Consider the following 17,264-nt stretch of genomic DNA (forward strand, 5'->3'; position numbering starts at 1 on the left):
CAGGGGGACAGCAGGTTTCAAAACCAGGGAACCCGAAACTCTCCCCAACCAGTAGCCTCTGAGAAGCTCAGCCTTTGGAGCAACTGCCCATGAGGGTTATCAGAGAGGCCACGATGTCTAAAAGGAAGAAAGAAGCCAGGATGCACGAAAGGCAGAGAAAGACAACAGCAGGGAGAAGAGAGTCCTTACCCAGGGAAGCCACATTTGCATAATTCTCCAGCATCACCTCTCGGTACAGGGCCCTCTGTGAAGGGTCCAGGATAACCCATTCATTCTGGGTGAAGTACACAGCCACGTCCTCAAAGGTCACTGGCTCCTGAAACAACAGGTTCCTGCTCAAACTCTGTGTGAAGGCAGAGGAGCCTACGTATCGGGGCAGAGATCTACTGGATGTGGTGGTATTGCCAAGGACAGTTCTCTAGGCCCTCTACTCCCCGTGGGGGCCAGCCCTGAGCTGGCATCACCCTCATCAACAGGAGAGTCCAAGACCCACTGTACCTCTGTGTGGTCATCCCCACAAACAGCCCCTCCTTCCCCTGCTGACCTGTGTTGACTCTGCCAGGCCCTGCTCTATGTGCCTGTCCCTCTGGCTCCTTTCCATGGGTTTTGTGTGCACATGCACAGAGAACATCTGTATAAACACAGCCCACAGCACTTTTGTACTGATCTCCACTCCCTCCCTAATCCCACTAAAGTGACAGTAATATAATGGCCCACAAGGAGAAGAGTCTGAGCAGACCAAGGATGTTAAAAGAATTTTAGAAGACAGAAAGGATGAATGTACTAAATTAGAAGAGCAGAGAAAGCTGAATGTTAACTGCTGGCAGAGGGGGAAGCAAACAAAAAGGAGGCTGATCATCATACAAAACCAAGAATGAGCTCAGGATTTTTTTTAAGCGTGCTCTGCTTTTTGGGTTTTTTGTTTGTTTGTTTGTTTTTTAAGATTTTATTTATTTATTTGACAGAGAGAGAGAGATCACAAGTAGGTAGAGAGACAGGCAGAGAGAGAGGGGGAAGCAGGCTCCCTGTCAAGCAGAGAGCCTGATGCAGGGCTCGATCCCAGGACCCTGATGTCATGACCTAAGCCGAAGGCAGAGGCTTAACCCACTGAGCCACCCAGGCGCGCTGTGCTCTGCTTTTTAAAACTTGGTAATTCTATCTGTTTAAAAGCACCAGGAAGGAGAGAGGACTGACAAGTACTCAGAGTAGTAAATGAAAAATACCCACACACGGCATATCACTGAGAAGTCTCAGAAAAATGAAAACATAAAAAAAAAAATCCTGGGTGCCTGGATGGCTCAGTTGGTTAAGCAACTGCCTTCGCTCAGGTCATGATCCCAGAGCCCCGGAATCGAGTCCGGCATGGGGCTCCCACCTCCACGGGGAGTCTGCTTCTCCCTCTGACCTTCTCCCCCCTCATGCTTCTCTCTCTCTCAAATGGATAAATAAAATCTTAAAAAAAAAAATCCTAAAGGACTTCAGAGCAGGAAACACATATACATACACAAAGACTGGGGATTCAAGATGGCAACAGACAATATGGCAAAAGTAAAGGGGAAATGTTTTTAAAAGTGCTGAGTGAAGGAGCCCCTGGGTGGCCCAGTCAGTTAAGCCTCAGACTCTTGATTTCTGCTCAGACTGTGATCTCAGTGTCATGAGATGGGCCCTGCATCAGATTTCACACTCAGTGTGGAGTGTGCCTGGGATTCTTTCTCTCCCTCTCCCCTTGCTCTCAATCTCTCTCTCAAATAAATGAATTTAAAAAAATAAAAAATAAAAATGCTGAGTGAAAACCTCCGGTTTTCATTCAGATGGAGTCAAAGTAATTGGGTTTATCTTGCCTAAACCAAAACAAGACAAATTTACACAAAACAAGTCATCAGATACTAGGTGACAGCAATGGAGGATAACAATCCCAGAGGGACAGGAAGTTAACAAGGTGAGCCCTGTGAGTCACCATGCTTACTATTATGAGTTTCCAGGCTGCAACACAGGGAGGAGGAAATGAGGCAAAGCCGAGCAGATTCCCTGGTAGCTTCCGAGGAGACCAAGACAGCGGAGTTTAGAGGACAGAATACTATAGAGAAGAGAGCTGCACAGATTAAAAAAAAACAAAAACAATTATCTGCAGAGGGTTCACTCGAGTGGGCAAAGAAGGACCAGGGCTCAGGTGTGTGGAAACTACTCAAAGCCAGAGAAAGGATCATTTGAAAGGACTGAAGGACGCAATGCCTGGCATTCACATAGGGCTAGAAACAGCGCCTACTTCCACTATCCACACTGGAAAATATCATAATTCATAGGCCACTAGATAGAGCTCTCGGGAAACTCTTGCCTTAGTAGTGGAGAGTAATTATTCCTAGGCTGACCAGAATTCTACTTTCCAGATTCTACTAGCAAATAATAAATATCAGGACCAGGAAGAATCAAATTGTTTCCAAGTAACTAAACCTGATTCCAGAAAAGACTCAAGAATATTTTGGGAAGGGGCGCCTGGCTGGCTCAGTGTATGTGACTCTTTTTTTTTTTTTTTAAAGATTTTATTTATTTGACAGATAGAGATCACAAGTAAGCAGAGAGAGAGAGGAGGAAGCAGGCTCCCTGCTGAGCAGAGAGCCCGATGCGGGGCTCGATCCCAGGACCCTGGGATCATGACCCGAGCTGAAGGCAGAGGCTTTAACCCACTGAGCCACCCAGGCGCCCCATGCGTATACGACTCTTGATCTCAAGGTTTTAACTTCAAGCCTCATGTTGGATATAGGTTGGATATAGGAATTACTTAAAAATAAAATCTTAAAAAAAGATTTTTTTAAAGAAGACTATTTTGGGGACTAAAAAAACCTAGAATCAAACAAGATAAAAGTTACAATATCTGGCATTCAATCATAGGTTACTAGGCATTCAAAGAGGCAGGAAATAGGTGACCTAACAAGACCAGGCAATCAAAATCAACCCAGAACTGATAGATGTTAGCATTAGAGAGATGGACATTAAAGCAGTTATTATAAATGTATTCCAAATATCCAAAGTGAAATAGAGACAAGGTGTATATACATAGATACATATATATATATATATATATATATATATCTTTACATACATATTGCTTTATATCGTATTTATATATACAATATGAAGAAATATGTATGTAAAGATTTCTTTATTTGAGAGAGAGAGCACACACGCGTGAGCTGGGGGAGGGGGCAGAGGGAGAAGAAGAGAATCTCATTCAAGCAGACTCCCCTTTGAGCATGGAGCCCTACGCTTGGCTCGATCTTGATGCAGCTGGATCTCACCATCTTGAGATCACGACCTGAGCAGAAATCAAGAGTCTGACACAAGCACCCCAAAGATATACTTTTTTAAAGACCCAAATCAAACTTCTACATATGAAAACTGCTATGTGTGAGATGAAAAATACACTTCATGGGATTGACAGCAAATTTGACACTGAAGAAGAAAAAAAAAAAACAAAAACTTGTGAACTTGAAGGCATAGCAATAAAAACTAACCAAAAAGGAAACAGAAAAAGACTGAAGGCAAAAAGAACAGAGCCATCAGGGAGCAGTGAGAGAACCTCAAAAAGCCTAAAGGACAAGTAATTGAAGGTAGACTGTGATAAACTAAAGATGCATACTACAAACCCTACAGCAATTTCTAAAATAGTAACACAGTTATAGTTTATATGTAGCCAACGAAGAGGAAAACATGGAGTAAAACACACTATTAGTCCTAAAGAAGGTGGAAAATCAAGAGAAAAGGGAACAAAGAACAGACAGGACAATTAGAAAACAATTAGGAAGATGACAGACTCAAATCTAACCGTACCAATAATTATGCCAAATATACATAATCTAAACATCCTAACCAGTAAACACTATCAGATTAGATTTTCTAAAGAGCAAGGGCCTACTATGTGCTGCCTTCAAGAAATGCATATTACATGTAAAAAGACAAGAATAAGTTAAAATCAAAAAGATGTAAAACATATATATACTAATCAAAAAAAGCTAGAGTGGCTATATTGACTTAAGGCAATGTATTTTTCAGAGCAAATAATATTTTTTTAAAGATTAATTAATTTATTTTGGGGAGGAGAGAGGGAGAGAATCCTCAAGCAGACTCCCCTCTGAGCTCAGAGCCCAACACAGAGCTAGGTCCCAGGACCCCAAGATCATGACCTAAGCCGAAGTCAGAGGCTTACCCCACTAAGCCACCCAGGTGCCCCCAGAGCAAAGAATATTAAGAGATAAAGAAAGTCATTTATGACCATAAAGGGATTAGGTCATCATGAAGACATAACAATTCTACATGTTTATGCAGTTAGTAACAAAGCTTCAAAATACATGAAGCAAACTGAAAAAACTGCAAGAGAAATAGACAAATCCCTAATTATAGCTGGAAATTTCAATAACCCTTCTCAACAAGGATTTACCAAACATGAATAATATATTACCCAACCTGACTTAATGGACATTTACAGAACACTCTACCCCAAAACAGCAGAATACTATCTTCTCAGGTGTCCAAGGAACATTTTATAAAGTAGACCATATTCTGGACCATAAGAGAAAAAGAAATCAAGTCATGCAAAGAATGTTCACTAACCACAACAGAATTAAATTAGAAGTAACAGGGGCGCCTGGGTGGCTCAGTGGGTTAAGGCCTCTGCCTTCGGCTCAGGTCATGATCTCAGGGTCCTGGAATCGAGCCCCACATCGGGCTCTCTGCTAAGCGAGGAGCCTGCTTCCTCCTCTCTCTCTCTGCCTGCCTCTCTGACTACTTGTGATCTGTCTGTCAAATAAATAAATAAAAATCTTTAAAAAAAAAAATTAGAAGTAACAGACAGACACATGGAACATTCCCAAATATTTATGAACTAAATAACACACTTCTAAATAACACACAGATCAAAGAATAAAACATAAAAGAATGCAGAAAGTGTTTTGAACTCAAGGAAAATGAAAACACAATGTACCAAAATGAGGGATGCTACTAAAGCAGTACTTAGGAAGACACTTATAATATTAAATCCTATGTTACAAAATTTAAAAAGGAGAGAAGGTCTTGAATCAGTGACCTCAGATTCACCTTTGAATCTAGAAAAACAGCAAATTTAACACAAACTAAGTAGAACAAACAAAATAAAGATCCAAGTGGAAATCAGCGACACAAAACTGACAAAAATCAATAAAAAAAAAATCAGCAAAAGCAAAAACTGGTATTTTGTGAAGATCAATGCAACTTATAAATCTCTGGTTGGATTAATCAGAAATAAAAGAGAAGAAATAAATTAGCAATATTAGTTCAAAAAAACTGCAGATAAAAGGATAAGAAAATATTATTAACAACTTTATGCCATAAATGTCTATAGCTTAGATAAAAATTGACAAATTTGGGCGCCTGGGTGGCTCAGTGGGTTAAGCCGCTGCCTTCGGCTCAGGTCATGGTCTCAGAGTCCTGGGATCGAGCCCCGCATCGGGCTCTCTGCTCAGCAGGGAGCCTGCTTCCTCCTCTCTCTCTGCCTGCCTCTCTGCCTGTTTGTGATCTGTCAAATAAATGAATAAAATCTTTAAAAAAAAATTGACAAATTTCTTGAAAGAGACAAATTAACAACACTCATTAAGGAGAGGAACTGAAACTGTATTCTAAAAGTTATCACGGGGGGCACCTGGGTGGCTCCGTGGGTTAAAGCCTCTGCCTACGTACGGCTCAGGTCATGATCCCAGGGTCCTGGGATCTGGCCCGGCATTGGGCTCTCTGCTAGGTGGGGAGCCTGCTTCCCCTCTCTCTCTCTCTGCCTGCCTCTCTGCCTACTTGTGATCTATCTGTCAAATAAATAAAATCTTTAAAAAAAATAAAAATAAAAAATAAAAGTTATCATGGGGCACCTGGGTGGCTCAGTGGGTTAAGCCTCTGCTTTCGGCTCAGGTCATGATCTCAGGGTTCTGGGATCAAGTCCTACATCAGGCTCTCTGCTCTGCTTAGCAGGGAGCCTGTTTCCTCCCCTCTCTCTCTCTCTCTCTCTCTGCCTGCCTCTCTACCTACTTGTGATCTTTCTCTGTCAAATAAAAAAATAAAATCTTTAAAAAATAAATAAATAAATACAAGTTATTAGAAAGGAAACTCCACACCTAAATGGTTTCACTGGTGAATTCTACCAAATATTTAAGGAAGAAATTCTACCAAATACTTCTACACAAATTCTTCCAAAATACTCAAGAGGACAGAATGCTTTCCAACTTATTCAATCAATGGACAGTCACAACAAGAAAACTGCAGATCGATACCCCTTACAAACATAGTGCAAAAATTCTAAACAAAATTTTAACAAAAGAGAATCCAAAATACAGTAAAAGAATAATACAAATGACCATATGGTTTTTATTCAAGGAATGCAAAGTTGGTTGAACATTTGAAAAATTAATGTAATTCACCATATTAAGAAACTAAAATAGAAAAACCATAAAGTCCTCTAAACCAACATAGAAAAAGCATTTGTCACCCAGCAATTGCACTACTGGGTATTTACCCCAAAGACAGAGATGTCATAAAAGTGCCATATGTACCCCTATGTTCATAGCAGCAATGTCCACAATAGCCAAACTGTGGAAGGAGCCAAGATGCCCTTCAACAGAGTAATGGATAAAGAAAATGAGGTTGGTTCATATACACAATGGAATTTTACTCAGTCATCAGAAAGGATGAATTTCCAACTTTTGTATTAACATGGACAGGACTGGAGGAGATTATGCTAAGCAAAATAAGTCAAGCAGAGATAGTCAATTATCATAGGGTTTCACTTCCTTGTGGAACATAAGGAATAGCATGGAGGACATTAGAAGGAAAGGAAAAATGAAGGGGGAGGTGGAAATCGGAGGGGAAGATGAACCATGACATACTGTGGGCTCTGAGAAACAAACTGAGTGTTTAGGAGGGGAGAGGGGTGGGGGGAATGGGTGAGCCTGGTGGTGGGTATTAAGGAGGGCACATACTGCATGGAGCACTGGGTGTGGTGCATAAACAATCTTGGAACATTGCACCAAAAACTAACGATGTATTTTATGGTAACTAACATAACACAATAGAAAAAGAAAAGAAAAGAAAAGAAAAAGCATTTGTCAAAATCCAGCACCCACTCTTGATAAAAATTCTCAGCAAGCTAGGCACAGAACATTCTCAATGTAATAAAGGGCATTTACAAAATAAAACAAAACCTATGATGGTTTTAACTGAGAAATATTGAATGCTTTCACTTGAGATCACAAATAAGACAAGGATATCTGCCCTCACCACCTGTCCTCAACATTAAATGCCAGTGAAGTTAGGCAAGAAAAAGAAAGAAAAGGTATCCAGACAGGAAAGAAAAAAGTAAAACTGTCTTTATTTGTAGATGGCATGTCTACGTAAAAATCCAATGGAATCTACCAAAAACAAAACAAAACAAAACCAAAACCAAACACAACAACAACAAAAACTAGAATTACTTTGTCCAAGGAAAGAGAACACTCCTGTGGACAGAGGTGAAAAGGGTCTTCACAATATGCAATGATGCAGATTTCTACTTCTCAGCCTCCACTGCAAATCTATCCCAATCAATCCCCCACACTTGCCTTTCCATCCTGATTATGTCTTAGTTTGGGCATTCTGATCTCTCCGTCCCTCTCAACTCCACCTCCTCTGCCCGAACACACCTGATAGTGACAGCCGCACAATGAAAGCCACAAGCCTGTCAAACGGGAACCTCGGGAAGGAGCTCCCATGCACCTCCCCGCTGCCTGCCGGCTGTTAACGCTTTTCTACCACAACTCCCTACTGGCTATTTTCACTGCTTGCAGAGCAAAGCATCAGCTAAGGAGCAAGCCCCGACCGGTCCAAACCAGTCTCCTCCAAGATCCACACGAGTGCTGAACTTTCACGACTTTTGACTCATTTTAATACTAAAACTCATACCCAGGGGTGGAGATTTAACAAGTTCATTACGCAAGCGATGCATGAAGAAACATGACCTTTAAGTGTGTAGGTGCTAATAAATGCCCGGCTCTACTTGCTTAGACGGCACGATCTTCCTACCTAAGTATCTTATTAAAAATTCTCCTTGGGGGGCGCCTGGGTGGCTCAGTGGGTTAAAGCGTCTGCCTTCGGCTCAGGTCACGGTCCCAGGGTCCTGGAATCGAGCCCCGCAACAGGCTCTCTGCTCAGCGGGGGCCTGCTTCCCACCGCCCCCCTCGCCTGCCTCTCTGCCTAGTGGTGATCTCTGTCTGTCAAATAAATAAGATCTTTAAAAAAAAAAAAAAAAAATAGTGGGGTTTAAAAAAAAAAATTCTCCTTGACCTCTCCTCGGAGTCAGCCTGAGGATTCTTTGTGCTGCTCCCCTGTGCTCGAGCTTAAGCCCCAATAAAGCCTTTCTTGTGACTTTAAATTTGGGGTCCAGTCTCGTTTCTACGGATGCTGAGTCCAAGGACCCAAGTCCCGTAAGACCTGGACAACTCAAGCTCTGGATGCGGACTGACATCTGCTCTCACTTGCCATCTAAGGGTGGGAGGGCCGGTAAGGGGGACGACGGAGGCAGAGAGGACGCTCGCTCACCTGGCGCCACATGATCTGGAGCATGGCTGGGGTCCCCACTTCACACAGCGCCTTCGGGGTTCGAGGTGAGGCTGAAGAGAAAAAAAGAGGCACGAGTAGGGCTGCTGCTGCTGCCGGGCACCCCTCAAATGCCGTCTTCCGCCGGGGGCCCCCTCTGTCCCAGTACCCCCTCACCCCAGAGCCACAGGGACTGGGGAACCAGGTGCTCGAGAACGCCGTGGGGATGTAGCCCCGTTAGCCGGACCCGGAGCCCAATCGACCGCTACGGCCGAGCGCCACAGCTACAGGGAACGGGTGGGAGGGCTGCGAACCTGCGCTCCCGGGAAGGCTTAGAACCCGCTCCGCCGGAAATACGTAGAACCGTTTCCCCTCCTCTCTAGGAACATGAAAACGTGCGCGTCTCCGCGGTTCCCCAGCCGAGCTGCTACAGCCGCTGTTCCTTCTCTCTGAGACTGCGAGCCAGAGTTGCGGGCTCCAGGCTCGGGCCCTGCAGCGCCCTCTCTCGGTAGCTCCTCCCGGGGACATGGTCTGGCCCCCTCAGACCACAGAACGTTTGCAATCCCAGGAATCAGCCAGGCTTCCCTGGCGTTTACCACTCCTGGCTGCTCTTCAGGTCCTGAAGCTGCCTAGCTAGGTTCTGTGGCGGCGCTGCAGTGGGAGGCCCACTGCAGTATGCGGGGCCCATCATTTGAACAGCCAACGGTTCATTAGTGGAGAGCATGGACTACATAGCTCCGGAAACCTGGCTGTACCACGTCTTAGCTGTGTGAGCAGCAGCTCATACAATAGTGATACCAACCGCAAAGAACTGTTGAGGTTTAATAATTAGTTAATGGATTAGCAAAGTATTTACAGTAGTGCCTGGCGCACAGTAAATGCTTGCGGGTTGTTTTCTTTTCTTTTAAGATTTTATTTATTTGACAGAGAGAGAGAGATCACAAGTAGGCAGAGAGGCAGGCAGAGAGAGAGAGAGAGAGAGAGAGAGAGGAAGGGAAGCAGGCTCCCTGCTGAGCAGAGAGCCCGATGCTGGGCTCGATCCCAGGACTCTGAGATCATGACCTGAGCCAAAGGCAGAGGCTTAACCCACTGAATTACCCAGGCGCTCCTGTTTTGTTTTTCTAATTGTCTTTTTTGCTTTCGAAGATACAAGTGCTGTTGAGACTTCCAAGATGTGGCACAGTTTAGGGAAAACTTCATGCAACATTTACATATGGTTGAGTAAGATTTAATTAGCCAAGTTTTACAAAATTTTATTGAAAATGGGGTAACCACTGAAAGCAGAAGCAGGTGTGTTTGGGTGGCTCAGTTAGTTAAACATGTGACTCTTGATTTTGGCTCAGGTCATGATCTCAGTGTCCTAAGATCAAGCCCCATATTAGGATACTGGCGTGGGTCCTTCTATATCAGAGAAACTCATCTTTTGTGAGCCATGCTTTTATACTCAACCTAATCAGAAGAATTTATACACACACACACACACACACACACACACACACACACAAATGTATACACTGTTGTGTAAAGGAATGTTTATAAATTCTGGACCCTTTGGTCATCCCTACAATACAGCCAGAATCTGTCAGGTAGCAATAATGATTGCAGTGCCAAGATGTCACTCAAAATATCTCTATCTCCAGTTACTCTAGCAACTCGGAAAGTCCTTTTCCCTGTACCATGTAAATAGTGCTCACTACAGAGCCAAATGGTATGTAAAGATTATATCTCTTTTATTGCACAACTTTTAAAAAATTCCTAGTTGCATATTTTCTACTGCTGACTTTATGATATCCTAGTTTGGGGTTTTGGGGGGTTTGTTGTTGTTGTTGTTTTACAAACCCTTCTTGGTATTGTTGCTGGGTCAACTGGGGAGACCTCAGGCCCTGGGGCCTTGACCCAGCCAGACCCAAAGGAGTTGCTGAGAGTTCTTGGACTTGTCATGAGAATGAACTCAAAGACAGACACACAGCACAGTGGTTAAGTGACATAAGAGGTAAAGTTTATTAAAGTGAAAAGTGCACTCTAGAGATAGGAGAGCTGGTGAGCTCGAGAGAGAGAGAGAGAGAGATGGATGCCCAGGGGGTTGGGTTTCTATCTTGTATTGACAGTTGTTAACTAGAGAGCAGAATCTTCATTATCTGGGGTGTGAATCAGGGTTTCCTACCTTTTCTTCCTAATTTGGTCAGGAGTTTCCTGTTATGGCATCCGCCATCTTGGACTTCTTTGGTTTGACCCGGCTTATTGTGGAGTGCTGCCAGGACAGGACTCTGACCTTCCTAATAGTTGGCCATGACTTCCTTAGTGCTGGCCTCCAGGTGTCCTATTAGAACCTATCTGTCTGCCCTTAACAGTATGAACACACAAATTTCCAGCCCTGCTGCTGAGCATGGACTGTTGAGCATGGACAATTGTCATGCTGAATCCACAATTTCCCTACAACGGACCCATGCTTTTCTGGACATGATGTCCTCCTCATTCTTCCTTCTTCTGCTGAGCACACCCTTTAATAATGATGTTTAGTCATATCTTCAAGGCCATTTATATATAGAAATGTCCTGCTCCCTTTTATATCTCCCCGGCCTGGCTTTTATGGACTCAAACTTTCTTCTAAGGAAACTTTCCCTCACACTCAGCATATCTTCTTTCATTCTGCTATCATTTGCCCAATGTTCCTGTTCTGACTATAAGCCTAAATCCTATTTCCAAAACTAATTCCGTTAGTCACTGAGTATCTGAGAAAAACTTTTCTGTTAAGTGTTGGAAAAGCATTTACATTTTTTTTTTCTTATCTGTACAGTTTACAAAGGTTTTTCTCTCCATCAAAGATGTTATCTTTCCTGTATTGTATATAAGGCATTATTCTAGATGGGCTTTTATTGTTTTATCTTGTCATTGATTTTTAAAAAAAACCCACTAGCCCACTGCAGAATAGGTCTCTGAAATCTACTATTATGATCAACTTCTTTATAAATAAACTATCTTCCCATGAAGGACTATTACAAACAATTTAAGACATACAGTCTCAGTGTTCCCATCCCCATATGATGGGCTATGACTAGGACAAATTTCTGTCCATCAACTAGAGCCACAGAGATCCCATATTTTTCTCTCCTGCTCTAAACTGCTACAATACAATGGTTTTTCAGAGGTTTTCTTCATAAGTAGTACTGGAAAACACAGTTAATAAATATAATTTTCAGAAACAAAATCATTGTCTTTTTTCCTACGGTTTTTTTTTTTCTTTCTTTCTTTCTTTCTTTTTTTTTTTTTTAAGAGATCTGGGATTGACTCAGACTGTATTTGATACACTAATCTTGTATTTTGATTTTTTTTTTCTCCTGAATCCTACCTACTGCCTACCCATTATAAAAGAATGAAAGAAAAGTTCCCTGAATCCCCCTGTGAGGGTCATTAGCAGGCTAAACAGACAACCCATAAAGAGAATTCACAGTAGATGCAGGGAAGCTTTCTCACCAAAATAGTCTTAAGTCCTTCCTGCGGGAGAGCCCTTCCTGAGAAGGCACTGCTTCAGAGTGACAGCAAGGCTGAATTAAAAGTGGCAATGCTACATGAAAGCTCTGTATAGTTTGAGAAATTGGGATAGGCTGAGAAGAATAGGAAAGGCCACAATGTACTCTTCTGGATTTTTAAAAATCTTGCTTAATGGACTTCTTTCAAATGAAGAAAGCCAGTTTCCATCCCAGTTACGACCATGATTTCCTCATAGAGTTTATTATTAGGTCACTCTTTAGAAACATTACATATGGGGTGCCTGGGTGGCTCAGAGGGTTAAAGCCTCTGTCTTCGGCTCAGGTCATGATCTGGGATCGAGCTCCGCATAGGGGGGTCCCTGCTCAGCAGGGAGCCTGCTTCCTCCTCTCTCTGCCTGCTTCTCTGCCTACTTGTGATCTCTGTCTGTCAAATAAATAAATAAAATCTTTTTTAAAAAAGAAAAAGAAATATTACATATTCAGGACACGTGGGTGGCTCAGTCAGTTAAGCGTCTAACTCTTGATTTCAGCTCAGGTCATGATCTCAGGGTTATGGAATTGAGCCCCACGTGGGACTCAACAATCAGTGCGAGTCCACTTGGATTCTTGCTCTTCTCCCTCTGTCCTTCCCAACTCATACATGCTTGGTTTCTCTCTGACATAAATAAATAAATAATACCTTAAAAAAAAAGAAACATTACATTTTCTTATAGAAACAATGAATGATAATGTTCTGTATGCTCTCCCGGGCTAGTTCATGGGAGCCTAAATTCCTCTAACTGTAATTAAAATACACCTCTGTATTGAAACTAGTGGAAAATTAAATTATCCCATTATATGAAATAAAAGGTGTGTGGCTGGAGGAGGGTGGTAACACAAATATGTGGCAGAATGTGCAGAACCCTTGCAGGAATGGGTCCCTGGGGAGTGTCCTATCTAATTCAGGGCAGATGCTCCACTGAGCCTTCACCAAATGTCCTACAATACTTTAAGAATGACCATCTTCATCCCCCACAGCAGCCATTTGAGAAAGAAAACAAAGAGAAAGTAGAAGTAGGAAAGGAAGCTCACAGGTTCTCCTACTTACCTGTACTGACATCTCTCAGGACCTTTCTTTTTTCTGAGATTTTATTTATTTATGTGTCAGAGAGTGAGAGAGTGAGTGAGTGCACAAGCAGGGGAAGCAGCAGGCAGAGGGGGATAGAGGCTCCCTGCCAAGCAGGGAGCCCAATGCAGCGCTTGTTCCCAGGACCTTGGGATCATGTCCTGAACTGAAGGCAGACGCTTGACCAACTGAGCCACTCAGGCATCCCTCTCAGGACCTTTGTGCCAACCTGTGTCCAGGGATCTGGGCCCATGAGACCTCTCCTTGCTCTAGCAAAGCTATCAGAACAGGAGAGTACCAGGAATCAGAGTTGATTCTGGAACTCCTTTCAGCCCATACTCTGCTTTTAGCAGGTGGAAAGGGAAGTGGAATACCCAGGAGGACAAGGTAGGTGGGTCTTAGGAGCCCTTGCACCGGTCTCACTAGAGAAAAAACTTAAGAAACTTACCTTACGAGGGCCTATCTGAATATGCGCTGAAATAGGGGTAGCAGTAGAGGACCAAGATCTCAAAAAAACAAGGGTGAGGTAGGAACCAAGGGTTTAAGGAGGGCATCAGAAAACTTTTCATTTCCCATTTTGCCCAGAGTCTCTTCTAGGGAATTGGGGAACCTCTGTTTTAATACTAAAGAGAACCTAGGGCTCCTCTCAACCAGGAACCTCTGAGTCTGATGACTGGGGAACTCAGCTCACAGAGTTATGAAAACTGAGCTGAGGAGAGACACCTATGCCTATAAGAGGAAAAGAACTAGGAAGCTCCAAGGTACAGAGGTTGAGTCCTAGAGGAAAGAGAGGCCTTACCTAGAGAAGCTATAGTCCCATAAATCTCCAACATCACATCTTGAGGCAGGTTCTTTTTTTTTTTTTTTTAGTTTTTTATTTTTTATAAACATATAATACATTTTTATCCTCAGGGGTACAGGTCTGTGAATCACCAGGTTTACACACTTCACAGCACTCACCATAGCACATACCCTCCCCAATGTCCATAACCCTGCCCCCCTTTCCCAATCTCCCTCCCCCCAGCAGCCCTCAGTTTGTTTTGTGAGATTAAGAGTCACTTATGGTTTGTCTCCCTCCCAATCCCATCTTGTTTCATTTATTCTTCTCCTACCCCCTTAACCCCCCATGTTGCATCTCCACTTCCTCATATCAGGGAGATCATATGATAGTTGTCTTTCTCCGATTGGCTTATTTCGCTAAGCATGATACCCTCTAGTTCCATCCACGTCGTCACAAATGGCAAGATTTCATTTCTTTTGATGGCTGCATAGTATTCCATTGTGTATATATACCACATCTTCTTTATCCATTCATCTGTTGATGGACATCTAGGTTCTTTCCATAGTTTGGCTATTGTGGACATTGCTGCTATAAACATTCAGGTGCACATGCCCCTTCGGATCACTACGTTTGTATCTTTAGGGTAAATACCCAGCAGTGCAATTGCAGGGTCATAGGGTAGTTCTATTTTCAACATTTTGAGGAACCTCCATGCTGTTTTCCAGAGTGGTTGCACCAGCTCGCATTCCCACCAACAGTGTAGGAGGGTTCCCCTTTCTCTGCATCCTCGCCAGCATCTGTCATTTCCGGATTGTTGATTTTAGCCATTCTGACTGGTGTGAGGTGATGTCTCATTGTGGTTTTGATTTGTATTTCCCTGATGCCGAGTGATATGGAGCACTTTTTCATGTGTCTGTTGTCCATCTGGATGTCTTCTTTGCAGAAATGTCTGTTCATTTCTTCTGCCCATTTCTTGATTGGATTATTTGTTCTTTGGGTGTTGAGTTTGCTAAGTTCTTTATAGATTTTGGACACTAGCCCTTTATCTGATATGTCATTTGCAAATACCTTCTCCCATTCTGTCAGTTGTCTTTTGGTTTTGTTCACTGTTTCCTTTGCTGTGCAAAAGCTTTTGGTCTTGATGAAATCCCAATAGTTCATTTTTGCCCTTGCTTCCCTTGCCTTTGGCGATGTTCCTAGGAAGATGTTGCTGCGGCTGAGGTTGAAGAGGTTGCTGCCTGTGTTCTCCTCGAGGATTTTGATGGATTCCTTTCTCACATTGAGGTCCTTCATCCATTTTGAGTCTATTTTCGTGTGTGGTGTAAGGAAATGGTCCAATTTCATTTTTCTGCATGTGGCTGTCCAATTATTCCAACACCATTTATTGAAAGGCTGTCTTTTTTCCATTGGACATTCTTTCCTGCTTTGTCGAAGATGAGTTGACCATAGAGTTGAGGGTCCATTTCTGGGCTCTCTATTCTGTTCCATTGATCTATGTGTCTGTTTTTGTGCCAGTACCATGCTGTCTTGATGATGACAGCTTTGTAATAGAGCTTAAAGTCTGGAATTGTGATGCCACCAACCTTGGCTTTCTTTTTCAATATTCTTTTGGCTATTTGAGGTCTTTTCTGGTCCATATAAATATTAGAATTATTTGTTCCATTTCTTTGAAATAAAATGGATGGTATTTTGATAGGAATTGCATTAAATGTGTAGATTGCTTTAGGTAGCATAGACATTTTCACAACATTTGTTCTTCCAATCCAGGAGCATGGAACATTTTTCCATTTCTTTGTGTCTTCCTCAATTTCTTTCATGAGTACTTTATAGTTTTCTGAGTATAGATTCTTAGCCTCTTTGGTTAGGTTTATTCCTAGGTATCTTATAGTTTTGGGTGCAATTGTAAATGGGATGGACTCCTTAATTTCTCTTTCTTCTGTCTTGTTGTTGGTGTAGAGAAATGCAACTGATTTCTGTGCATTGATTTTATATCCTGACACTTTACTGAATTCCTGTACAAGTTCTAGCAGTTTTGGAGTGGAGTCTTTTGGGTTTTCCACATAGAGTATCATATCATCTGCGAAGAGTGATAGTTTGACTTCTTCTTTGCCAATTTGGATGCCTTTAATTTCCTTTTGTTGTCTGATTGCTGAGGCTAGGACTTCTAATAGTATGTTGAATAGCAGTGGTGATAATGGACATCCCTGCCATGTTCCTGACCTTAGCGGAAAAGCTTTCAGTTTTTCTCCATTGAGAATGATATTTGCGGTGGGTTTTTCATAGATGGCTTTGATAATATTGAGGTATGTGCCGTCTATCCCTACACTTTGAAGAGTTTTGATCAGGAAGGGATGCTGTACTTTGTCAAATGCTTTTTCAGCATCTATGGAGAGTATCATATGGTTCTTGTTTTTTCTTTTATTAATGTGTTGTATCACATTGATTGATTTGCGGATGTTGAACCAACCTTGCAGCCCTGGAATAAATCCCACTTGGTCGTGGTGAATAATCCTTTTAATGTACTGTTGAATCCTATTGGCTAGTATTTTGGCGAGAATTTTTGCATCTGTGTTCATCAAGGATATTGGTCTGTAGTTCTCTTTTTTGTTGGGATCCTTGTCTGGTTTTGGGATCAAGGTGATGCTGGCCTCATAAAATGAGTTTGGAAGTTTTCCTTCTATTTCTATCTTTTGGAACAGTTTCAGGAGAATAGGAATTAGTTCTTCTTTAACTGTTTGGTAGAATTCCCCCGGGAAGCCATCTGGCCCTGGGCTTTTGTTTGTTTGGAGATTTTTGATGACTGTTTCAATCTCCTTACTGCTTATGGGTCTGTTCAGGCTTTCCATTTCTTCCTGGTTCAGTTGTGGTAGCTTATATGTCTCTAGGAATGCATCCATTTCTTCCAGATTGTCAAATTTGTTGGCGTAGAGTTGCTCATAGTATGTTCTTATAATTGTCTGTATTTCTTTGGTGTTCGTTGTGATCTCTCCTCTTCCATTCATGATTTTATTTATTTGGGTCCTTTCTCTTTTCTTTTTGATAAGTCTGGCCAGGGGTTTATCAATCTTATTAATTCTTTCAAAGAACCAGCTCCTAGTTTCGTTGATTTGTTCTTTGTTTTTTTTTGGTTTCTATTTCATTGATTTCTGCTCTGATCTTTATGATTTCTCTTCTCCTGCTGGGTTTAGGGTTTCTTTCTTGTTCTTCCTCCAGCTCCTTTAGGTGTAGGGTTAGGTTGTGTACCTGAGACCTTTCTTGTTTCTTGAGAAAGGCTTGTACTGCTATATATTTTCCTCTCAGG

General features: G+C 42.3%; 2 protein-coding genes across 5 annotated transcripts in view; both read right to left on the reverse strand.

The window, feature by feature from the left end:
• The window catches only part of ZNF621 (zinc finger protein 621), a 34,775-nt gene extending 26,104 nt beyond the window's left edge, over window positions 1–8,671 (reverse strand). Inside the window, exon 1 of the mRNA XM_047739786.1 lies at window positions 8,590–8,671. The gene's annotated coding sequence lies outside the window, so the exon portion shown is untranslated. The remainder of the gene's footprint in view (window positions 1–8,589) is intronic.
• LOC125106107 (zinc finger protein 620-like) overlaps window positions 1–17,264 on the reverse strand; it is a 39,421-nt gene that overhangs the window by 3,986 nt on the left and 18,171 nt on the right. For 2 of the 4 annotated variants that reach the window (XM_047739740.1, XM_047739736.1), the window contains exons 1-3: window positions 8,590–8,703; window positions 7,614–7,729; window positions 190–316 (exon numbers count right to left, since the gene is read on the reverse strand). The exons of 1 other annotated variant lie outside the window; for it this stretch is intronic. In XM_047739740.1, coding sequence (XP_047595696.1) covers window positions 190–316; window positions 7,614–7,646 — 160 coding nt within the window. In that variant the 5' untranslated portion in view covers window positions 7,647–7,729; window positions 8,590–8,703. Of the gene's footprint in view, window positions 1–189; window positions 317–7,613; window positions 7,730–8,589; window positions 8,704–8,900; window positions 8,918–17,264 lie in introns of those variants that run through there. One more of the 4 variants, XM_047739750.1, reaches the window with a different exon arrangement.

The sequence above is a fragment of the Lutra lutra genome, chromosome 1, assembly GCF_902655055.1.
Source record: "Lutra lutra chromosome 1, mLutLut1.2, whole genome shotgun sequence".
NCBI classification, from domain to species: domain Eukaryota; kingdom Metazoa; phylum Chordata; class Mammalia; order Carnivora; family Mustelidae; genus Lutra; species Lutra lutra.